The sequence below is a fragment of the Miscanthus floridulus genome, chromosome 17 (genome assembly GCF_019320115.1).
Source record: "Miscanthus floridulus cultivar M001 chromosome 17, ASM1932011v1, whole genome shotgun sequence".
Classification (NCBI taxonomy): Eukaryota; Viridiplantae; Streptophyta; class Magnoliopsida; order Poales; family Poaceae; genus Miscanthus; species Miscanthus floridulus.
In genome coordinates, this window is record NC_089596.1 from 11,671,911 (window position 1) to 11,689,134 (window position 17,224).

Consider the following 17,224-nt stretch of genomic DNA (forward strand, 5'->3'; position numbering starts at 1 on the left):
GTTTTATAATCTATTGTCATAGTTTATATATCGATGCTTCATCATGTCATGAATAGATATTTATTTCCGCTATAATTTTGATCATATGTTTATATTCCGTTGTTCAATTAAATTGTTTATAACTTTGATAACATGATTATATTCCACTGTTATAACAATAAATATTATACTCTGATGTTGTATCAAAAGTGATGTAAGAAATGGTTAAGAATGATGTAAGCTTTATTCTCTCATTTGTGATCCTGATGGAAAAATATGGATTCTCGGGTTCTCCCCTAGGGTGTGCCCGACGGAACTACGTAATTTGGTGTTCTCCCTTGAGTGCTTAGTGTCTAATGGAAGACGAGCACTTTTGGGAGGTATTAGATTAGGTGGTTCTGCCACATAACCTAACATGAAGGTTAGGACAATTATCAGGACCGTTGATGCATTGTATGGAGGTTATGTGATAACTTATGGTAAAGCTTGGAGGGCTAAGCAACGAGCATGGAAGATGATATATGCGGACTGGGAGGATGGGTATGAGCAGCTGCCAGTGCTTTTCAATACAATCAAAGCGGTGAATCCATGCATGTATTATGAGTACATCCCAAAACCAAATGCATGGAAGGATGGGAGGCAGATATTCTTCCGTGCTTTCTGGTGCATCCCTTAGTGTGTCGAGGCCTTTAGGCACTGTCGTCCCGTCTTCTCCATTGATGGTACATTCTTGATTGGCAAATACCAGGGCACACTTCTTATAGCCATATCCTGTGATGCGAACAACAAGTTGGTTCCTTTGGCATTTGCTTTGGTTGAGAAGGAGAACAATGACAGTTGAGGATGGTTCTTGAGGCTAGTCCGGATACATATGGTTGAGCCTAGCAAGGAGGTTGGCATCATATCTGATAGGCACCAGGGCATACTTAATGTCATGCGAGAGCAGATAGAGGGGTATGGACCTTTGCACCATCATTGGTGTACTCGGCACCTTGCCAAGAATCTACTTCGGAAGGATGGTGTGGAGAGTAACTTTGATCTATTCCAGGAGGCTGCTCGACAGCTTGAGGATAAGTACTTTTAGAAAAAGTTGGAGCAGGTCAGAACCACATCAAATGCAGAAGGTAGACAATTGCTCATAGGTTTGATGAGAGATTTGGAGAAATAGACAAGAGCTCATGATGCCGGTGGATAGAGGTACGAGTTTCAGTGCAGCAACATGGCGGAGTCATTCAATAAGTTGCTATTGGGGATACGTGGTATGCCCATGAATGCAATAATTCAATTCACCTTCTACAAGCTTGTTGCATGGTTCAACGATAGACACGCCCATGCATTGAAGTTGTGGAGTGATGGAGAGATATGGGCTCCAAAACTAAAGGCACACCTAGAGAAGGTAAATGAAAGGGCTGGCACACATGAGGTTACATGCTTTGACCACGTTACAGGGGCTTATTAGGTCAAGCATAGGGGCAGTATAATGTCCAACAGCGAGGTCTGAGAGTCGAGGATGCATGTGGCTATCCTCCAAAATTTCACATGCACTTATGGTAAACTAAGGCAGTACCACTTTCTATGTTCCCATTTGCTGCTAGCAGCTAGGCATCACAACTATAATATCGAGAGCAGGATACCTCATGAGTTTAGTGTCGACACGCTTGTGCACACATGGAGGCCTCGCTTTGTGCCTTTCTGGGACCCTAGAGAGTGGCCTCTATATGATGGGCCAAAGTACATTGCGGATTCAGCTTACCGTTGGAACAAGCATGGATCAAGGAAGACGATGAGGCACATGATGGTTATGGATCATATACCTAGAAGAACGAGGTATGGGAGAGGAACCCCATTTCTTACTGACCCCGAGCAGTACGAGTGCAGCAAGTGTGGTAGACTTGGCCACAATTCACGCAGTTGCCATTAGCAGATTAGTGAGGTGCGACTATTGGTTGTTTTTATTATTTCATATTTGTTGTATTTATTTAATTAATTATGCATGTAATTGTGTCAATTACTTGTACATTTCTAAGTTCGTGTTTCATTGTATATTGAATTTCTAATTCATTGGCTTTTTTGTAGGATGGCGCAATTCCACTTGCTCGACACGACGTATGAGGCGACCCATCGAGGACGTCTCATAGCATAGGGGCAGGTAATAATCTATATATTTTGTTCAAATTTTGGTGAGCATACATGTGTTCATGAAGTAACAGGAGACTATGTTTTATTCTATGCAGGACCTTTCGCTCCTTCGTCCTAGAACCCACAATGGGTTCTTAGACATGTAGTACGATGACAGGTACACTCCTTTCCTGTAGAGAGCTGGCCTGGATGTTATCTCTTTTTAGGTTCATCGTGGGTTGCCCAAGTTCAACTCAGCGGTCATAACTGCGTTGGTTGATAGGTATTATCTTCAATCATTGCCTCTATTCATGGCCATTTGTTCATGCTTTGCCTTTTTGACATGTAATCTTGATTTGTCTAAAATGTAGGTGGCGGCCAGAGACTCACAGCATCCACCTACCTTTTGGGGAGATGATAGTCATGCTCCAGGACTGTCAAAAGATGCTAGGCCTGAGGATTTACGGCAACACAGTCACCAGGCAGTGCAGGTCAGAAGGCTAGAGAGCATGAGTAGAGGTCTTCCTTGGGCATGAGGTTGGCGAGCAAGGGGCTCGCACTTCTGGAGTTCTCATCTCCTGGCTCTAGCAAGAGTTTGCACAGTGCCCCGAGGAGGTAGATGAGGAGACAGTTGTGTACTACTACAAAGCGTGGATCCTACACCTGTTTGCCTCCATTCTCTTTCCTGACACCACGGGTGACACTACATCGTGGATGTAGGTCCACTGCCTCAGTGACTGGGACCAAGCGGGTTAGTATAGCTAGGGCTCTGTAGTCTTGGGTTTTCTTTACCAGCAGCTTTGCGAGGGGTGTCGTCGGACTTCATCCACAGCGTTACTTGGTGGATGCGTGTACCTGCTTCAGTTGTGGATGTGGGCTCGTCTACTAGTTGGTCGTCCTAAGGTTCTAGCTCCTCGTGAGTGGTTCCCAGGTCAGCCTCCACATCAGCAGCCGACGTGGGTGTACCTTTGGGACCAGGTTAGGGTTCCGCATGCGAGGTTATAGCGGGTGTACATTGAGTTCATGAATGAGCTAGACACGCTCATGGCGTCTAGTGTAAGTAAATTTTATTTACTATGCTGGTTTGAAATGGTTTAGTATACCATCTAACATCTTGTTTGGACATGTTGTAGGTGGAGTGGGAGCCGTACGATGGAGAGAGGGCACTTCCTTTTCATTTGAGCAACATGTGTGGGTTCGACAATGACTTCTATAGGATGAGGTGCCCTCTAATCTGTTTCTATGCTACCGAGTTTCACCTGCCAGATAAAGTTGCATGCCAATTTGGAGTGAGACAGCTTTGGCCAATGGCTCCGTTCTTGACTGGTGTTGACTTATTCAAGTAAGTGTTTTGCTATTTCAAATGTCTCGTAATGATCCATTTCCACTAATATGGTGACATGTACATGGATTCAAGTAACGATGACATACATGCAGGTTGGATCATCAGAAGAACAGAAAGATATTTGACTGGGAGAAGCACCACCAGTACTACATTGAGCAATGGGAGGAGATGCACGACAACGTAGATGAGAACGATGAGCCACACACGAACCATGAGTTTAGGCGGTACCAAGCTTGGTACCAACGTGCGACATGTTGTAGGCTGAGCGTACAGTGGACAGAAGATGATTAGCCGACATCGAGTCCTCTAACGATGAAGACATGGCGTACAACCAATCTACTCGTGCAGGAAGGCAGGTGGAGGCAGGACCAATCTTGGACAGAGTGGTAAGTCAATTGCCTTATTTTTCTATGTTAAGTTGCAAACCAATACATTATGCGTTAGAGGTATCTATTTTAGTTAGTGCCACCTTCGAGCCGTAGCATCCTTAAAATACATTAGATTATTGTACAAAAGAACACAAAACATATTGCTATCTGTTCAAAAGTATTATCACTGAGAACTTTGTTGCAGGGCAATACCCTCAAATGCTCCATTGAAGACATTGAGCGCTTTCATCTGAGAGTCAGGGACAACGACACACGTAGCTTTCTAGATGTAAGATTCAAAATACTCTTTCAAACATATTATTAATATGTTAGATTCTTTCAGTTAACATAATTTTGTACAATAGAGGCTGTCACGTCGGCTACGCCGTGCGGCTGCTCATTGTAGTTGCAGGATAGACATGACGTAAGACGTGTACGTTCCTTCTGCAGGCAGAGGAGGCTTAGGTTCCTCTTGCCAAGCAGCTACAGGAGACGAGGACAATGATGAGGATGACGACGACGTGGACCAGAGGCACGAGGCGCTTGGCCTCCCTTAGCTCCAGGATGCTCCCTCGACTCAGCCTACACAGCGTCCATGCACTAGACGACGTCGTCCACCTGACCCTTACACTCCAGGTACCGACGCTCTTGGTCACAAGGGTATGGATAAGACTAGGAGGCAGTGAGGGTTTGTGGTAGATGTTAGTATGTACTATTATGAATTTTATAGTTACTTTTCTATAACTATTTGGGACTGTATGGATATTGTAGACTATTTAGACTATGCATGACATGTTATGTTGATTGTGATGTTCGTTGTGATTGCATTGTGCTCTTTGGACAATTAAATGTTTAGATTATATAATGATGTCTCTGTTTGTAACTGTGGATGCTCCTAAAATAAGGAAAACTCTTACGAATTTTTTCTGTGAATAATTAATTATACTACACTGCTAAAAAGACACAAATGTAGTACACAGATTAAATGTAACTTCATTAGAACATGTATAGTTCAATCATATCATACAGACTGTCTTCCTCAGACCAACTAAGTCTGCATCCCTCTTTATAGTGTGGCGGATCCTAAACTCAAAAACAAAAATAAAACCTTTAGAGAGCGCTTTGAGTTCGTCCGCCTTTACAACTTAAAGAATTGAGGGATACCATTTTATCTTTATCAGCTCTTTGAATCTTTCATGGGACTAATAGCTGTGACATATCTCATTAAGATCACATTAGTCCCTAATTTGGATGTCATCAATACACCAAAACCCACATAGAGGACAAATGCACTTTTAAATTCTCAGTCTAAAACATACTGAGTAAGCAACTCATCATCTGAGTACCAGTCCTCTACCACAACCTTGTTGTTGTGGCTAGACTCACCTGCATTGCTCTGACCTGCATGTCGCCTGTAGTAAGCGGCCTCTGCTTCATCTGTGGCCTCTACGGCCTGAGTAAAGAACGTATCATCATCCTCCTCTGCCTGTAAGCTCGCCTATGCTAGAGTGATGAGCTCGCTCAGTCTGCCAGTATCGTCCTCAGTCTTCTCCACCTGTAAGCCCACCTCTGCTAGAGCAATGAGCTCGCTCTATCTGCCAGTATCGTCCTCTACCTCCTCCGCCTACAAGCCCGCCTCAGCAAGAGTGATGAGATCGCTCAACCTGGCAGTGTCATCCTCATCCTCGTCCCCCTCATCAGACAACACAATCGGTGATTGAACGGTGCGAACAGCTCACGTTCTGTGCTCATCTAACTTTTTTTCCTCATACCTTGCACGAGCCACCTCTATGGCATGGTCCTCGCTGCATCCAATCTCTTCATGTATAAAATGCAATCAGTTAGCAACACGATACTATTACATTTAAAATCAGGCAACGAAAAAAGGCTTTCAAGCACTCACTGGCACATAATGCAACAACATGCTCGTTCAAGACCTACATCTGTACTCTTGTCTCCTCCCTTGCCTCCGTCCTTGCTCTCTCCTCCTCTAACGTCCTCCATCTCTCCAAACCCTATTTATCAAGCCCAACATCGATCGGGTTACGAATACCACGCTGTCTAGCAAACTCACGTATCTTGTTTTTGTGATGTTTAACGAATAGGTTGATGTAGTCAGGTCCATATCTCCTCTTCCGTGCAATTAATTGCCTCCCCTTCAGTTCATCCAAGAACTTAGCTTGACCATCATAACATTTCCACCTGCATTTCCTAGTGCTCTGTTCAAATGAAAAATTATATCATATATGTCTTAGCAAAAGAAATAAAATATGATTTCATATTTACCACAAAATAATCAACCTCATCGTAGTCAACCATATGGTCGCAATGATGGCCTATTCCAAGCTCCGAAGGGACTAGACCGTAGTTGAATTTAACACCACATTCGCACTTGACTGGAGGTGCATTATAAATTAACCTTTCTTTCTTCTTGTCCTTTGCCTTTGGTGCCTTCGGCCATTGATTCTTAGGACCATAGAGCCACTCATTGAAACGACACTTCGCAAATCCATAACGCTACAAGAGAATACATTAGTACACGCACACCTATAGAGATAAACATTTAAACAGATACACTTTCCCCTTACTTTGTGTTTGTTCGGACACACAAACTCTAACGTATTCTGAGAGTTTATCATAGCTCGATCTCCATATTTGTACAAAGGAGGTTCCTCGAGTCGTCTAACTGCGGCTAGGTGCTTCTCCTTAGCCGTTATTGGCGGGGGGTTAGGGGGGTGGAACCCAACGCTGAAAGTGCTCACGTGGATGTCTCCCTCTACACCAATCATCGAAAAGCAGGTACCTAGGGTCAAACTTGTCTACACCGTTGATCCACTGAAAGAAAAAGCACCTCTCATGGTCCTACAAAACAAGATTCCAACAAAATTTTAGTAGCCTACTTACACAAATGAAGAAAACAAAGATAGTGGAAATAATTACTTACATTAAAACGACTGCATGTGTAGAAGCAACGCGTCGCTGTGTTTGGATGTCTCGATTGAAACACGTTGGCTGAGAAACCATAGTCACAGTTAGAGACATGGAGGTCAGGAGGGACGGGGGCATCTTTGCTAGACGCGTTGAGGTATAATTCTCGAGGACGACCATATTTTCGCCAAAACTCCTCCCGATATATTTCTTGCATCTAACAAAACGGTTGTAATTTAACAAACAAAAATTAAAACATTATAAATTAATGTCAATGAGAACCATAACTACAATACAACCAATTTCGTTCTAAGAACCGAAAGCAATTAACATTAAACCCTAAACCTAGGGTTGCCCATTTAATGCACAACAATGAACACATAACATAACAACATGCGCTGCGGTTACCTAGGTTTGCTAGCTTTTCCACACATTGGCATCATCCTACGGTTGTATAATACAAATATTAAAAATTACATTAAACCCTAAATAATGACAATTCTTAGGTCAAAAAATCCGACTAATATATACCGAATCGATGCGAAAAAAAAACTAGGAGAGGAGCGAGGATACCTTGCTCTCGAAGATCTACGGATCAAATCAAAGTTTTCAAGGTCAAATATGCCGATTCGTGAGGTAGGGCGAAGTGGGGAGAGAAAAAATCCGAGAGGGAGGAGAAAGAAGAGGAAGAAGGCTTGGGCAGGAAGATTGGGGACGGGGTTAAAACAGTAGCTCGGCGCCATAGACCACGGCTCCAAGATCTACGGCGCCGAGCTCGGCGCCAGGATCTATGGCGCCGAGCTGTCTGCCAGCTCAGCGCCACGTCGGCTTCAAGCTCAAGAGCTCAGTTGTTGGCGCCGGACTAAGGGTCTAGATTTTGAAATATTATCTCCAGAGGCATATTTGTGAAAAATTTTCACAAAAAGGGCTAAAAATAAAAAAAAAAATCAGCCCCCATTGTCTCCTCGAAATACACACACACACACACATATATATATATATATAGGGAGAGTATATTCAGTAGCCAGCTCCAAAATAAGTTATTCTATAGCCACCTCCATTTATGATAATTTTATATACTAATTTACGATAATGTCAATACATATTTACGATAGTTGAATCACTATAACACATGGGGATATTTACCATAACGTTATAGTAAACCACTTAGTAAGGAGTTACTATAATCTCATATATTAACATAGTAATTATCGTAACTCAAAGTGGCTACCGAATAAGTTATTTTGTAGCCAACTACAGAGTATATATATCCCTTGTACCCTGCATTTTAAATCCAACATGCAGCAACTGTGAATTATCATGCTCATATATATGATCTCTATGAGTGGCTCATGAGCACCGGCGTGTATTTCATTTCGGTTTCAATGACAATTTCCGAAAGAGTTTGTTAGTTTCCCATGAATTTTTTTTTGTCAAAACCAATTCGTTTGTTTAATCGGCGCTACTTGATGCATTTACCGCACCTATCTCCCCATCAGGCCATCAGTGAATGGCCACATATGAATATGCTGAGTACCATCACAATCGTAACTAATCAGATCAACAGCTATAAACAGGGCATGAAGGAATTGTACTCTAAACTGGCAGCTAATATTCATTTCCTCAAAAAAATGTTCATTTAAGAGAAGGATTTCTCCCCTCAATTTATTTTGTTTTGAGTTTTGACTAGGTGCTTGGAGTTAGGCTTTAATTTAACCTGTGTTTTCTATAAAAAAAAATATAGTTAGAAAACCAATATTAAGGGAAGCATTTGAATATGAATGTGTTAGAATCAGGGGTATTCTCTGGTTTATTTTAATCCACAAACATGATGTAAACATTATATAAAGCGGTACAGCTTATACAAAATATGCAAGTTCACAAACAAGCATAATCATCTCTGGTTTATTCAAAGCTTCCTCTTGCTGAAGTTCACTTGAAAGATCGTGTGTGATTGTCTTTTTCTTTTTGTTCATTATATAGTTCTATTTCTGAAGAACTACGGGTACGATTTGTTATTACAATTATAGCCATTGCGCCTCTCGTGCGGCTACATGCTTAGAAGATAGCCTATTTCAATCCACTCCTAGTAAAGCGATGGACGTGTGAAACTTGTACTATGAATGTTACAGCAGGCCGTTCACACGCACGCCTCTGGCCAGTTCCAAGACGGAAGATGGTCTCAAAACCATTAGAATAGAAAATATATGTTTTGAGATAGCACAAGTCAATCTAGAAGCATAATAAGGTATAATTCCTTGCATAGTTGTATCGTATCCCTGCTTCACATGTCTTGCAACAATAAAACTGAAAAAGTAGCATCTGATGTTTTGACTCAATACTACATAATTCACAGGATAATATATGTTGCCAACTAACCACTTGTCAAGAACAAAGAAGCTACTTTGTAGCTGTTTTAGCGTTAGGTGAAGAAAGAGGGAGAAACACCTTGCACGGATACCATTTTACATAATAAAATAAGATTAAAAGTCAATGCAGCACAAAGGGAACACATTGCACAGCTATCATTTTCCATAATAAAAGAAAAAAATAAAAGACAGTGCAACATAAAGTGAACACTGTGAACACCTTGCACTAGCTTGCAAGCACCAGCTTGTGCAACAAACAAGCAAAATGTCTACAAGGAGCCCTACATAACCTGGTGGTAATATCTAGGTTAAACGAATAGATAATCCCTTTCATCATGCACGGCTTGTCCTAATAAGATCTTGCACAGCGAAGAACAACTTGCACCAGCTTGTTCAACAAACAAGCAAAATGTCTACAAGGAGCCCTACATAACCTGGTGGTAATATCTAGGTTAAACGAAGAGAATCCGTTCCATCATGCACGGCTTGTCCTAGTAAGATCTTGCACAGCGAAGAACCATTTGATCATACTCTTGATTATGGTTTGACCGAGTTTGGTAGGCTTCAATGTCTGAAGATAAGCTACTAAGATAGGATACATGAGTCATTTCATTAATGCGCATGAATGCATGGAATTCAACTAATAGCCCTGCAAATCATTTTTCAATCCAACATGCAGCAGTGAGTTATCATGCATGCTTGCTCATGCCATTTATATGAGTGGCTCGTGAGCACCGTAATGTATTTCATCTAGTTTTCAACAACAATTTTCAGGAGAGTTTGTTATAGGGTGTTTAGTTTGAGGAATGAGTTAGTCCATTATCTTCTCACTCGCTTTTTATTTAGTTTGTGAAATAGAATGTGTTGATCTATCATCATCCCATTACTCACAAGTTAATAATTAGTACTAGTACAGGACATAGAGTTATTCCACCAAATTTAATGAATAGACTCGTGATGCACCACCTCATCTAAAAATCTAGAATGGCTTGATTTCTCACACCAAACACCCTATTAGTTTCCTATCCAATGACCTAGCAGCATGACTGGTTGCTCTCTAGCCTACACTCTTATCTCCTCCACCCATGATATTCTTGCCAAAACTAATTCGTTTATTTAACAGGCCTACTTGATACATTTACCACACCTTTCTCCGCATCAGGCCATATCAGTGGATGGCCACATATGAATATGCTAAGTACCATCACAACCGAAGGAATCTAGTCTAGAGTAAATCATAGCTCCAGACTGTAATTAATCAGATCAGCAGGTATATATATCAGATGAAACGCAAAGTGAACTTGTACTCGAACTTGCAGCTAATAGTCATTTAAGAGAAGGATCTTTTATTTTCTCCGCTCAATTTTTTTTTGTTCTGACTAGGTGCTTGGAGTTAGACTTTAGCCTGTGTTTTCTATAAAAAAAATAGTCATCTACAGTTAGAAAACCCATATTAAGGGAAGTATTTGAATATGAATGTGCTAGGATTAGGGTATTTTCTGGTTTATTTTAATCCACTAAACATTATATAAAGCAGTAGTACTTGTACAAAATATGCAAGTTCAAAAACAATCATAATCGTCTCAATAGACTGCACTAAAAACAGCCAAAGAAATCCTCTCAAAAAAATTTGAGAGCATCCTTCAGTGAGACCAATGCTGAGATCATTGGTGGGTGAGCCAAGCATTTTCTTAGCTGATCAAAGTTGAGGGAAAGTAAAGATGCATGATGAAACCTTCTAGCCTCTAGGGTAGGGAAAAGGGCTTCAAAGTTACCTCTCGCTGAAGTTTACTTGACAGATCGTGTGAATTGTGATTGCTTTTTCCTTTGTGATCATTATAGTTATATATTACTCGATAACTACAGGTACAATTTGTTGTTACAGTTTTATCCATTGCGCGTCTGCCTCTGCTCGTGGCTACAAGCTTAGAAGACTATTTCAATCCACTCCTGGTAGAGCGCTGGACGTGTGCAACTTGTACTACAGTCGGTTACGCGAGCACCTCAGCCTGACATTTTTGTATGTGCTGTTCTTCAGCTTTTGCTATCTATGAATGTTACCTCAGGCCATTCACACGCCACCTCTGACCAGTTCCAAGACAATCTAGAAGCATAATAAGGTATAGTCCCTTGCATAATTGTTGTATTGTATCCCTGATTCACATGTCTTGCAGCCAAAAAAACTGAAAAGTATCATCTGAAGTTGACTCAATGCTACATAATTCACAGCATAATATATGTTGCCAACTAACCACTTATTTTAAGAACAAAGAAGCTACTTTTGTAGCTGTTTTAGCGTTAGGTGGAGAAAGAGAGAGAAACAGTGAAAATGAGTTATTTGTCTGCATTTTTTTCCCCTGTATTGATTGAATAGTTTGGAGCTTGAGAACATTTTTCTCTGAGGTTCATCTTTATATGATTAATGGAATGGTTTAGTAACTGAGCACTGAGTCAATGTTAGCGCTTTACTCGCCCTTCTGCTTCCTCGACCGCCTCTTGGGGCCTGGAGAGCTTGTATACCTGGCCACGAACTTGAGAGCCTCGTCGATGAGCACAACCGGTAGAGCGACTAGCAGAACCAGCAGCCACTCGTTCAGGCTCAGTGGAACGATGCCAAACACTGTAGCAAGGAATGGCACGTAGAGGATCAGGAAGTGGAGACCGAACGACACCGACATCGCGACGAGCAGCCACGGGTTGACCCAGGGCGGCATAGTGAGCAGGCTGCTGTCTTCAGAGAGAGCGTTGAGCGAGTTGAACATCTCGATTGCCACTAGGACAGAGAGGGACAGCGTTGTTGCCTTCACTTTTCCTGTGTGGAAGTAGTCGCATGGGTCGTCGAATGTGAAAGTTTTAGTTCCAGCAGTGAAAGGTGAAGCCGTGAAGTTGTCCCAGGAAGAGCACTGGCCCCAGTTTGAAAGCTGTGAGTAACTGACAAGAGTGTGACCATCTCCAGTAAGGTCAATGCCCATGAAAGACCCATGTGTGTACCATATGACAAAGATGCCAACAGTTGCAATCCCAACATAAAGGCCAATTATCTGCAGACAAGGTAAAAGTCATGAGGGATTGTCTCGAAATATAAGATTCCAAAAATGAGCCAACAGATTCAAGGGATGAATAGTACGAGACAAGGGAGATCATTTACCAGGTAGCGGAACAAAATCCAGGGAGTGATCAGTGAATCATCGCTCCTCCTAGGTGGCTTCTTCATGATGTCCTTGTCAGGAGGATTGAAACCTAAAGCAGTTGCAGGGGGACCATCGGTGACAAGATTGACCCACAAAAGTTGAACAGGTATCAACCCCTCAGGAATGCCCAAGGCAGAAGTTAGGAAAATAGAAGCAACTTCACCAATGTTTGAGGAAATCATGTATCTGCGGCAGCCAAGGAAGACAGTCAAGAACGCTCACAAGGAAAAAAAAAGTATGTTGGCACTGTTGGCTGATGAGAACTACTAGAAAGTGTGAACAATAATCAAAACATGCTCACAGAGGACAAACCTTATGAAAGCTTTCATGTTGTTGTAAATAGATCTTCCTTCACCAACTGCAGAAACTATAGTGCTGAAATTGTCATCAGCCAACACCATGTCAGAGGCCTCTTTGGCAACCTGAAACATTAGAGATTTGTTTTAGAAAAACACTTCAAATTATACCATGACAAAATCATAGTTTTACATATGAATCTTCCTTGCGGGCACAACAACATACGGAGTATTATAAATCCATGTCCTATAGAATAAAGTTGATGCTGTTAACCCTTGTCTGTTGGCTATATGAAAAGCAGCAAACAAAGAAGCAGTCATTCTCTGGTGGCCAACACCACACCCCTTTCAATAAAAGCAGCCGTTGGAATTGGATTGTCTATAATTAAGTTTACAGCTTCGTCGAGCAGAAATAATATGGCAATTCAAAAGCTGGTAGCTCTAGTCCAGGAAGCTAGAAAGAAGTGATTTGAGGTGAACCTAATAAGATGGAAAACTAAGTATTTACCTCAGTTCCAGTAATGCCCATAGCTATACCAATGTCAGCCAGTTTCAGAGCAGGGGCATCATTGACTCCATCTCCAGTCATGGCGACAACCTCCCCATCTTCTTTCAGCAACCTCACAATCTCTTGTTTGTGCCTAGGTTCTGCCCTAGAGAACAGAAGGCCACCTTTCCCGCGTAGCAGCGCCTTCTTGTCCTCAAGCGCCATGAACTCCTTCCCTGTAAGGCTCTTGAAGGTGATATCCTCATCAGGTGAAAACACACCAATTTCATGGCATATTGCCTCAGCAGTTTCTTTGTTGTCCCCAGTTATCACCATAACACGGATGCCTGCAGCTCTGCAATCTTCAATAGCATCATAGACCTCTTCCCTGGGAGGGTCCTGGCAAATCAAAACATCCATGAGAAAGAAATGTTAATTTTGTATGCAAGAAACCCAAGTGTTGACAAGAGCATTTGACACACTGCGTGTCTCTGTCCCTAAGCAATATATTCCTGTCTATTCCGGATTGTGGAGTGCAGAAACAATTTATTCAATGCAGCTCAAGTAGGAGCGTTATCTTACCCTTAGGCCCACAAGACCCGCAAATATTAGGTCAGTCTCAATAGCTGCATAATTGGCCGGATCCAGCAAGAGCTTATGAGCAGGATGGTTTTCACCATCATATGTTGCAAATTCTGCTAGATCCTCCTTGTATGCAAAACCGAGGCAGCGCAGAGCTTTGGTTGACATCTCATGGAGGCTTGCCAGGACACTTTTCTTTGCTTTCTCATCTAATGGCACCACGGAACCATCCTTCAGTTGAATGTGGCTACTTCGCTCAAGTAAAGTTTCAACAGCTCCCTGCGATAAATACAAGAACTCTGAATGAATACCAGTCCAGCAAACATGAGATCCAATGAAAATCATACTTAGCTTGAAAAATTGTTCAGTACACATGCAGGAAATAGGGGAATCGATACCTTCACGAGCAGGGCATTGCTTCCTGAACTGGTTTTCACAATGGCACCCATTGATTTCCTTGTGCGATCAAACTCGAGGGTAGCGATCCTTTTGGCAACATTGTTCCACCATTTGCAGCAGCCTGTCAGCAAACAACATTGCAATCCACTTGTGTGAGACTCCTTGCATGTATGTATTTATTAAGCACCACTTACAAGGAAGGAAATAGAATGTAAATAAGGTGCGAAGAACGTGTATTTTGTTACCTAATGCCTCAGACAGATCCAAGGACAGACCATTCTTTCCTCCAGGCAGGCCCATTTTCTCAACCAGAACCTAGAAGTAATAAAAAAAAAAAGGAAGTTAGCGAAAACAACACCTTGTTTATTTCCCGACAGCAATCTTGTCCTGTTTAGCATTCGACCAACACATGTGAGAACGAACACCACTTTCAGTTGTCAGTTCTCACCATACTGTGCCTAGTAGGCTGTTTGCAGCATGATGATCAACTACATTTGTAACTGTAACTGGTGAATCAGAGTTGCTCCTAACTGGCTAACTAATAAGGATTCAGAGATCGCATAACAATAGCAGAATGCGAATAAGTTTTAGCAATCCTCACCTTTAGAGCTGCCTCTGTCGGCATTCCAGTGGCAACATACTGATGCGAAGAATGTGCCACATTGGCATCGTTGCACACAGCTGCGACCTTGGCGATCGTCTCGAGGTTGGCATCAATGCTCCCAGCAGGCCAGTCGTGAATCTTCCCGTCCTGGGGATCGTACGACGTACCGTCCACCTTGAAGCTCCTAACCTCCAGCGACGAATCGCCAATGGCCACGAGCTTCGCCACTGACATCTTGTTGGTGGTGAGCGTCCCAGTCTTGTCGGAGCAGATGACGGTGGTGCAGCCGAGGGTCTCGACGCTAGGCAGCTTCCTGACGAGCGCATTCTTGGCAGCCATCTTCCTGGTCCCGAGCGCGAGGCAGGTGGTGATGACGGCGGGCAGGCCCTCAGGTATGGCGGCGACGGCGAGCGCGACGGCGATCTCAAAGTAATAGGTGCACTTCTCGAAGGAGAAGCTGACGTTCCTGGGCACCCATCCCCCCTGGAGGTCGAAGGTGAGGAAGTACTTGACGTTGATGAGCCAGACGAGCGCGCAGATGAGGCCGATGATCTTGGTGAGCGCCTCCCCGAACTCGTTGAGCTTCTTCTTGAGCGGCGTGTCGTCGTCCTCCTGCGACGCCTGGTGGATCTGCGCGTGGATGGCGCCGATCTCCGTGGTCATCCCGGTGCGCGCGACGATGCAGAGCGCGGCGCCGTTGACGACGGTGGTGCCGGCAAACACCATGCACTCCTTAGCCTGTATATCGGCGTCCTCCACGGGCACCGCGCGGGAGGTCTTGTTGACGGACGCCGTCTCCCCGGTCAGCGACCCTTGCTCGAGGCGGAGCGTGGAGGTGAGCAGGCTCGCGACGCGCATGTCGGCGGGCACCTTATCCCCGACGCGGAGCTGCACGACGTCGCCCGGGACGAGGTCCCGCGCGGGCAGCGCGGGGACCCAGCCGCCGTCGCGAAGGACCGCGGCGTGGTGGGACTGGATCTCCCGCAGCGCGTCCAGCGCCCGCTCCGCGTTGGCCTCCTGCCACACCCCGACGGCCGCGTTCACGACGAGGATGAGGAAGATGACGAGCGGCTCGACGAAGGCGGCGAGCGTCGGGGCGGTGCCCGAGGAGGCGGAGGAGGAGAGCGCGAGGAGGAAGGAGACGGCGGCGGCCGCGAGCAGGATGCGCACCAGCATGTCCTCGAACTGGTTCAGCAGCAGCCGCAGCAGCGACGGGCCCGGGTGCTCCGCCAGCTCGTTCGCCCCGTGGACGCGCAGCCGCGCCGCGGCCTCGCCGGAGGAGAGGCCGCGGGTGATGGAGATCCCCAGCCGCTCCTCGCAGTCCGACACCGACCGCGCCCACGCCGGGAACGCGGATAGGTCGTCCGCGTCGCCGGTGGCGGCGGCGGGCACCGGTGGCGCCGCCTCGCCCATCGCCGTCGGAGGAGCGGCGGCGGTGGAGGAGTCGGGTGGTTGGTTCGTTGGCGTGCGGTGCGGAGAGCCGGAGACCGGAGCGCGCCGCAACGAACCAAGCCGACGAAGCAGGGGATGGCAATGCCCACGCTGGGGACGGACGGCTGAAGCGGAGTGCAGGCACGGGCGGCGGAGTTGTGGGAATCCGGGCGGCGGCACGCGCCGCGGCACTGGCAGCGGACGCGGCGGGCGGCGGCGGCAGAGAGGACGACGAGGAGTCGTCCCGGTCCCGGAAGTTGTTCGGTGTGGGCCCCGACGGAGTGGTGGTCGGGGTCGGTCGGTGCCTCTACTCTCCTCGGCCTCGGATTGTGCTGCAAGTTGATGAAGAGGAGGGGAGTTGAAGAAGGGTGTGGATGGAAGGCAAGGTCCTCGTCCTCGTCAAATGGAACGAGGAAATTTTTTTTTTTTTTTGAAACACTGACCGATTCCAGATTTTTTTCCTTTATGTAAAGATAAAATTTAACTCAGGGTTCCGTACGCAAAATATTAGAACGTGTGTTACTGTTCTTGCGGACAAAATTGGACCGCGGGTTACTTCATAGAAAGATAGAGGGACTACGGATTAGTTCATAGAGAGATAGATGGATTTTTCGTAAAATGTACAGAGACAGATGTCGACAATCCATGAGTCACGGATGCTCCGAATGCTACGGTGCTTCCAGAATCGAGTGTGTTTTAACTTTTAACCAACCCCTGATTCGTGGCCTGCGGAGGAAGCTGCCGCGAAGCTTCCTAGACGACGGTCTGCGGGTGGGGTGGGAAGCCGCAAGCGGAAAGGCGTGTCGTCCACGGTGGCGTCGACAGATGGCGCAGGCGCAGCCTTGTGGAAAGTGGAAACCACAGGCGATGGCCACCTGTGGACGACCGACGACGGGACGGCCTTCACTGCGTAGCGTGTGCTCGGCATGCGTGCCAGATGAATTTATCACTGCTGATAGCCTGATGCTGTGCGATGATACTACTACTACGCGCAAACTAACCAATCCAGGCGGTTTTTTTATTAACCCTTTTTCAAATATTATTTTAAAAAGATCTCATATAATGGCCCGTTCGCTTCGATGAAAAAATTAAAACGTTATACTGTTCTGATTAATTTGTTATGAGAG

The 17,224-nt window shown here is 44.9% G+C and overlaps 1 protein-coding gene across 1 annotated transcript; it reads right to left on the reverse strand.

Moving 5' to 3' along the window:
* Positions 1-11,000: 11,000 nt before the first annotated feature.
* LOC136516330 (calcium-transporting ATPase 4, endoplasmic reticulum-type-like) lies at positions 11,001-16,455 on the reverse strand. Its single transcript, XM_066509695.1, has 8 exons — positions 14,664-16,455; positions 14,308-14,377; positions 14,062-14,183; positions 13,664-13,942; positions 13,103-13,480; positions 12,611-12,720; positions 12,256-12,484; positions 11,001-12,148 (listed from the first exon to the last, which is right to left on the reverse strand). The coding sequence occupies exons 1-8, from the start codon at positions 16,077-16,079 to the stop codon at positions 11,573-11,575; spliced, it is 3,180 nt and encodes a 1,059-aa protein (XP_066365792.1). The 5' UTR covers positions 16,080-16,455; the 3' UTR covers positions 11,001-11,572.
* Positions 16,456-17,224: the final 769 nt, after the last annotated feature.

What these genes read in the sequence shown, in the direction of transcription:
- LOC136516330 (XM_066509695.1), bottom strand. Translation starts at nt 16,079, where the DNA reads ATGGGCGAGGCGGCGCCACCGGTGCCCGCCGCCGCCACCGGCGACGCG. An exon ending in CGGGTCTTGTGGGCCTAAGG is followed by an intron (nt 13,481 to 13,663) that starts GTAAGATAACGC and finishes TTGATTTGCCAG; the next exon opens with GACCCTCCCAGGGAAGAGGT. An exon ending in AACATGAAAGCTTTCATAAG is followed by an intron (nt 12,485 to 12,610) that starts GTTTGTCCTCTG and finishes TGGCTGCCGCAG; the next exon opens with ATACATGATTTCCTCAAACA.